The following is a 6,715-nucleotide window of genomic DNA, read 5'->3' as shown; positions in this document are numbered from 1 at the left end:
TGATATCACTGCCTCCTGATTTCATTGTTTGCCTCTCCCACTCCCTACCTACTGCATCAAGCCATCTTCCCTTCCCTTCTCTTAAATGCAAGCGAACACTTTACAAACTTGTTTGGGGAGCACATTTTGGCAGCGAAGCTACTCAAGACTCTGGAAAAAAATATTCCCTTCTATGCACTGGATTCTGGAACTTTAAGCTTGAAGGAAAGAATCATGTCTGAGACCATTACACCAGACACAAGATTGTATGAGGATAGCCAGGAATGGGTTTGAAGAGAAGAGGATGGTTGTACTCAGAAGGGTCAGACTCTGAGAGGGTTTCCTTCAAGCATGGGTCACAGTTTGAAAAACTGCTTGTCCTCTATTCATGGGGAATAAGATTGTCTGAAGTGCTCATCCTGGGCTCTAATAAATGGACACTCTTTTCTGATGATTATAAGCCCAGGTGTTTCCATCAGTTGGCTAGAGGGAGAGCTGGGTGGGCAGTGAGTGAGTTTTAGAGGCAGGTATGAAATGTCTGAGCACATTTTCCCTGCATGCTGAAATTCTGGATTTGAATCTGGGTAAAGAACTGAGAAAGACACACTTCTCTGCAAAGACTGTCTCTATGTGGTTGGGACGTGTGTGTGTGTTTGTAGTGAGAGGTATAAGAGTACAGGGGTTTTGGTCCCTGTGTTGGGTTTTCCAAGTAACATTTCTTTAGGAATGGGATGGTTCCTTCAGGAGATACTCATAAAATACCTAGAAAAGATAACTAGAAAATTTAATTCCAAATCAGCCTTTTATATAAAAGATAAACAATTGATGCCTTCTTTGATAAGAGTTAACAGTGATAAATAAAGTAAGTTGGTTTATGAGATCATAACATGCCCACAGAATGAGTAGGCACTTGCCCAGATGATCTCCTTACACTGATTCCTACCAAACACAGCCTTCTTCACTTTTTTTTTTTTTTAAAGAATTTCGCCCATTTTCCCAGGGGAGATCCTGCCTCTGTCTTGTTATTTCATTACTTCCTTCTCTGTTCTAATATTGACTTTACTTTTTGGAATGTCTCACCTATATTCACCAACAGGTGCTCTAGGAACTGGCAACCTGTTAATCAGGCTCTAAATCCACGTTAAATGAAACTGGTATCTTTTGTGCGTATTCCCTCATGCCACTCCCAGCTCACTCACTCCCAAACCTGTCTCTCATCCTTAATTCTTGAATTCTTAGTCTTGGACTTCTGTTACAGTTCACTTTCATAGTTGTGGGCAATTGCATTGATTAAGAAGCAGTTCCGAAGTTGATTGCCAAAGTATCCTCCAATTCTTAAAAATTAGTTATTCTAAAAACACTATTTATCATGCACACTTTCGACCTTTGGAAAGAACCTTCCTTTCCTTTCCTTTTATTTTCCTTCCTTCCTTCCTTCCTTTCTTCCTTCCCTTCCTTTCTTCCTTCCCTTCCTTCCTTCCTTCCTTCCTTCCTTCCTTCCTTCCTTCCTTCCTTCCTTCCTTCCTTCCTTCCTTCCTTCCTTCTTTTTCTTTCTTTTCTTTCTCTCTTTCTCTCTCTCTCTTTCTTTCTCTCTCTCTCTCTTTTTCATCTTTCCCTCCTCCCTTCTTCCTTTCCCATTTTCTTTTGCATTGGGCAATGGCTCTAGGGAGGACCTATCTTCAAAGGGAGATTGGTGGTTGGGGGTAGGATAAGAAGCAGGAGTCCCACAGGCTGACTTGCCTTTTTGCAATTGGGCCACTGTCCTGCACACATGTTTCTCTTAGTCATACCACGCTGTATTATGGGGATATGGTAACCCGACTACATTCACAACTTTTCTGGTCTTATGGTTCCTTAACTTTGCTTGGTTTTTCTTCCTGTCTCCAGTGACAGAGAGAAATCGCCCCTGGGATTCCCACAGGTGCATTCCTGTCATCATCTTCACTCACTGCATCTTGAAGCATATGGATGAAACCCAGCAGGCTTATTGCATAGCTTGTGGTCTGCCCTGGGGAGCCAAGGACCAAGAGCCAGAGAGATGAGAATCAAGATAAAAATAGGTGAACTACCACCTACCAAGTAGATGACTACACAGGAATTGATGTGTGGGCAAGTTGAGCCGTGTGTGTGTGTGTGCGTGTCTGTGTACACTGAAGACAAGGGCACAAGGGGTTCCAGACCTCCCTGCATTTGAGCTCCATGCCTTCTCTTAGCATACACACAGCCTCCCAGGTACCAACAGTGCTCTGCTTGGAAAGTAAACATGCCATAGCAATCCTGGCACCTCTGTGAAGTGACTTAGATGCTCACGTGCACCACCTACAGCGCTACCTGAGTGATGAATGTCTCTGGGATGTGAGTGTCAGCTGAGCATGTCTGTTGGGAAATGGGCCCCTCCCAAGAGCCTGAACCTGAATACTTGTTATAAAAAGGTTCTCTGGCTGGACACTGCTCAATCCACTGCCTAGCAGGTGGCCCATTCCAGCCTGAGAACGTAGTGAGTCTTTCAGTGGAGCCAGGGTCCGGTAAGTCTCCTCGCAGGGTCTCGGGGAGAGGGTGGGATGAGTTGAGGGCACAGCGGAGGAGAAAACAGAACACAGGCAGCAGATAGATGCGGAAGGGGTGTCCTACAAGGCACCTAAGCTTCCAGTGAGCCAACCTCTTAAGGTACTAATGAGGACATGAAGGCAACACAGGAGGTGGCTTTTGCAAGGGTACACAGCAAGTCCACAGAAGAGCTGTGACTAGAACCCAGGTCTTTCAGCTCCCTGGATGGGGTTATTTATATTGGCACAACTCTCCTTTCCCACATGGTTGTGGGGCGTGAGAGGCATAGGCAAGAAAGAATGATCAGGACCTGCTTCTGGCATGTGGATTATTTAGATCCAGCAGGTGGGACCGCGTGTTGGACTTGGGTGTTTTCTAAATGATGGGGTGTAGTAACTAGGAAGATACAAATCGAAGGTCGGTAGGAAAGTAAAATGAGGAAGAGGAAAAAAGCCAAGTGGAGATTTTGGACTGGATCATACAGATAAGCTGCCGCAGTGTGCTGTCTATTTTCCACTGTGGAGAACTTGAGCAGTCTTCTTCTAGTCAGAGAAAATGGAAATGCACTGATTCATTGCATAGATTGTGTCCTGCTCTGAGCATGTTTAACTCACTGGAAGCCCCTGCTTGGATTTGCTTTTCTATGTCCCGCTCTTTCTGGGTACTTTTCCCCCCTTGTCCCAGGCCGGGCTGACTTGTACACTAAACCGAATCTCAAAAGCCTAGACAGAGTTCCACTGGTGGAAAGAAAAAGCCGGCTCGCCTTTAAAAGGCTGCCTTTCTTCCAGGTTCGTCGTGAGGAGCTCCGCGATGTCCTCTCAACAGAGCGCCGCTTCCGCCAAAGGCTTTTCCAAGGGGTCATCCCAGGGCCCCGCTCCGTGTCCTGCCCCTGCGCCCACCCCGGCGCCCGCCTCCTCCTCCTCTTGCTGCGGCGGCGGCTGCTGCGGCTCCGGCGGCGGCTGCTGCGGCGACTCGGGCTGCTGCGGCTCCAGCTCCACCAGTTGCTGCTGCTTCCCAAGGAGACGCCGCCGGCAGCGGAGTAGTGGCTGCTGCTGCTGCGGGGGCGGCAGCCAGAGGTCCCAGCGCTCCAACAACCAGAGCTCAGGCTGCTGCTCTGGCTGCTGAGAGACCCGCAGCCCCCAGCGCTGCGCTAGAGAAACCCGCCCAACCCAGAGCGAGCCCGCCCCGCTGCGGCTCCCACGCGGGGCTGGGCCTCGCAGTTTGCCCCGTAAAGCGAATTGCACTTTGATGTTCAGAAACCCACTTTGTTCTCAGCCACGCAAAACTCCCTGACTCCGATGTGATTTTTCTCCCCAGGGATTCACGAACCATGCGTGGAACACTGGACCCTACTGTCTGCACGGGTTTGCACACAGCAGGTGCTCAGTAAATGCCTAATGATTTGATTGTCTTTTGAAGATGTCATAATAAAGCTTCTACCTCCTTAGAACACTTTTTCTTATTTGTTCTTCATTCGTTTCTCCGCCCAGGTAGAAAGACTTGAAATGTTTGTGAAAGGCAGAATAGTATAATTCATGCCTGAACAAAAAGATGACTTTCTGATTGTTAATTATGATAGCAGCGATCAGATATCGACTGTTTCGAGGATTTTAATGACTTTACGTGACAAAGCTCTTGAGTATTCTCAGGACTTTATGTGGCACAATCTGATTCTCATAATGACTCGTGTAGGAGAGTGCTGTTATACCCTTTTTACAAGAGAAACTGAGGTTAAGTATAATTTGTTCAAAGTCACCCAGCTGACGCCTGATAAAGAAGACAGGACATCTGATTCCAAGGCTTCATTGCTCTGCTGGGTCCTCACCTGGGCTTCCCAAGCCTTACCACCGAGGTGCTCCTCCTGACCACCGGGTTCAGGCAGCTGTGTGGCAAAAGTGTGTTTTGGCAACTCTTGGGGGCTTTGGAATCAAGCCAGCTGTCTTTTTTTATTTTTTAGTTTTACGTTTTATTTTATTTTTTATTTTTGGCGTGGAAGATTATTGACCTACTGCTTTGCTTGCTGGGGAGGAAATTTTTCCTAAGATGTGCCTTCCAGGAAAGCTGGAAACTACCCTCTCCAGGTCTCATTTGTGCAGCTGAAGCAGGACCAAGAGCCACGGGTTTCTGGGAGTCTCTGTGGTGCAACATGTGTGCTCAGAAACGTGGGGATCTCATTCTTTAGAGATGGTGGCTGTGGCAGCGGCAATGGGTGGGTCATTTTGCATAGGTCAGAAACCTATCCCTGTGGGCAGAGGTTTTATCCGCTCATTTCACGCACCAGGAAACAGGAGAACAATATCCTCTGCTGGGTTCAGAGGGAAGAGATAATCATGGTGATAATAATAGAAACACTAGTTACCATTTATTTGGCACTAACTTTATTTCAAGTACAAGTCAAGGCACTTTACATATATTATCTCACTTAATCCTCACAGTAATCTAAAAATATAGACATTCGCTTCCCCACTTTTTATATGGGAGGAAATGGGTTTAGACTGTTCCAGTGATTTGGCTGAAATCACAGAGCTAGTCAATGTCCCCAGATGGTGAGTGAGGGAGATGAGATTGAAACCGGAACCTGTGTGACTCCAAAGTCATGCCCTCACACTCAAAGAGTCCTGCTCTACTGTCTTAGAAATCACCACCACACAGGGAAGGGACACTTGGGTCTCTGGACACACCCAGGCTCTCAGAAAATTGCAGCTCGGCTTCTTGGCTGCTGCTCCCTTGGTGACCCAATGAGTGGGGAACTCTGTCATGGCATCCACCCAGCAGCTGCCAGCTGGGGGTGTCTGCTCAAAGGTGAGGTCGGAAATGCTCTACTGATTCATCCAGGATGTTTGATGTTGCGGCCAAATGACCCCCTGCCAGGGAGGCTCTGGAGGGCAGTCCTGCTCTGCCTGGGAGTGGCCCTTCCTTCCATGTCTGAGATTCTGTGATTTCCAGTAGGAGGTGATTTGTGGAAGCTGTTTACAAACAGATGATATCACCCGTGAACCTGCCTCCTCACACCAGTGATGTGTGCTGAAACAGCAAGCCCGGGGACTTGGTGGGCAGTGGGTGGGAAGGAAGAACTGTCTGACTCAGAACAGACACACTGCAAAGCTAATCTGAGGGTGAGGGCTCAACCTGGAGCAGGAAGCTGAGGCCTGAGCTCTGGGAAAGAAAGGTGGTGACTCACGGAGAGACATTAGAGTCCAAATAGGAGCACATGCCCTGTACACGAGGCATTTGGGTCTCATGTCAAATGGCTGGCCCTGAGGGTGGCGGTACCTCCAGGCCCACATGCTGCTGAAACCCAGCAGGCCAGCACACATGAACTTTGATGAGAGACATTTGAGTATTTTAAGAATAGTTTTATTTTGGAAACCTAGAAAGCAACTTTGGATGGTCTAGAGCTCTCTGCTCATGGTCCTTCAGGCTTTTCTGATTTCCAGCAGTAGGTAAAGCTGTATGTGTGGCCCAGGCACTCTCTGTGAGGTGATGGTGGTGGATGCTGAGCCTGTGGGAAATTTGGCAAAGTGAAGTCTTACTCAAAGGTTGTCACCTGGTACATGTGACAGGCAGAATCAGGTTTCTTATTATTTCTGGAATAAATGGACATTATTATTAAATATATTTTATTCATGATAGCTCCAATTTCAGCTTAAATTATATTATTATAATGGTCTTAATAACAACTGATATTTATATAGCATTTAGCATTTATAAGGTGTTTCCACATATATTATCTCTTTCATAATTCTGTAACATAAGTATTACCATCTCTGTTTAACAGATTGGGGAGGGACTCTTAGAGTTTAAACAACCCACCTGAGGTTATCCAGCTGATACGTGTGGTCTCTATCTGGACCAGGCCTCCTAATGCCCTCTAAGAATGCCAGTAGCCACTTTTGAATATTCACTGAAATAATTGAATAATGACACTCAATTGATTATTTAGGGACAGTGCTGTATTCACCATTGCCTCCCTAGCATCATGCCAGGTACATATTAAAGGTCTATAAATAAGTGATTGTTTATTAGTGCATAATGTGTAAAGGCGTTGTGCTAAAGAATTCCATAGAGATACACAAAAGCATTTCTGGACCTCAAGGAGTTTATAGTCTTATTCAGGAACTATGGTAAATCATCATGCAGGATATAAATGATAACTCAGATCTGAAATGCAAAAAATGTCACAAGCAGA

General features: G+C 46.4%; 1 protein-coding gene across 1 annotated transcript; it reads left to right on the top strand.

Moving 5' to 3' along the window:
* Positions 1-3,313: 3,313 nt before the first annotated feature.
* CRCT1 (cysteine rich C-terminal 1) lies at positions 3,314-3,953 on the top strand. The gene has a single exon (XM_005541830.4). It carries the CDS (start codon positions 3,337-3,339, stop codon positions 3,649-3,651), a length of 315 nt encoding a protein of 104 aa, XP_005541887.1. The 5' UTR covers positions 3,314-3,336; the 3' UTR covers positions 3,652-3,953.
* Positions 3,954-6,715: the final 2,762 nt, after the last annotated feature.

Source organism: Macaca fascicularis, chromosome 1 (assembly GCF_037993035.2).
Source record: "Macaca fascicularis isolate 582-1 chromosome 1, T2T-MFA8v1.1".
Lineage (NCBI taxonomy): Eukaryota > Metazoa > Chordata > Mammalia > Primates > Cercopithecidae > Macaca > Macaca fascicularis.
Note: the sequence above shows the minus strand (reverse complement) of the source record. Positions and strands in the feature narration are given on the sequence as shown.

Bases quoted from the DNA above. Each gene is read 5' to 3' on its own strand.
- CRCT1 (XM_005541830.4), top strand. From the start codon at position 3,337: ATGTCCTCTCAACAGAGCGCCGCTTCCGCCAAAGGCTTTTCCAAGGGG.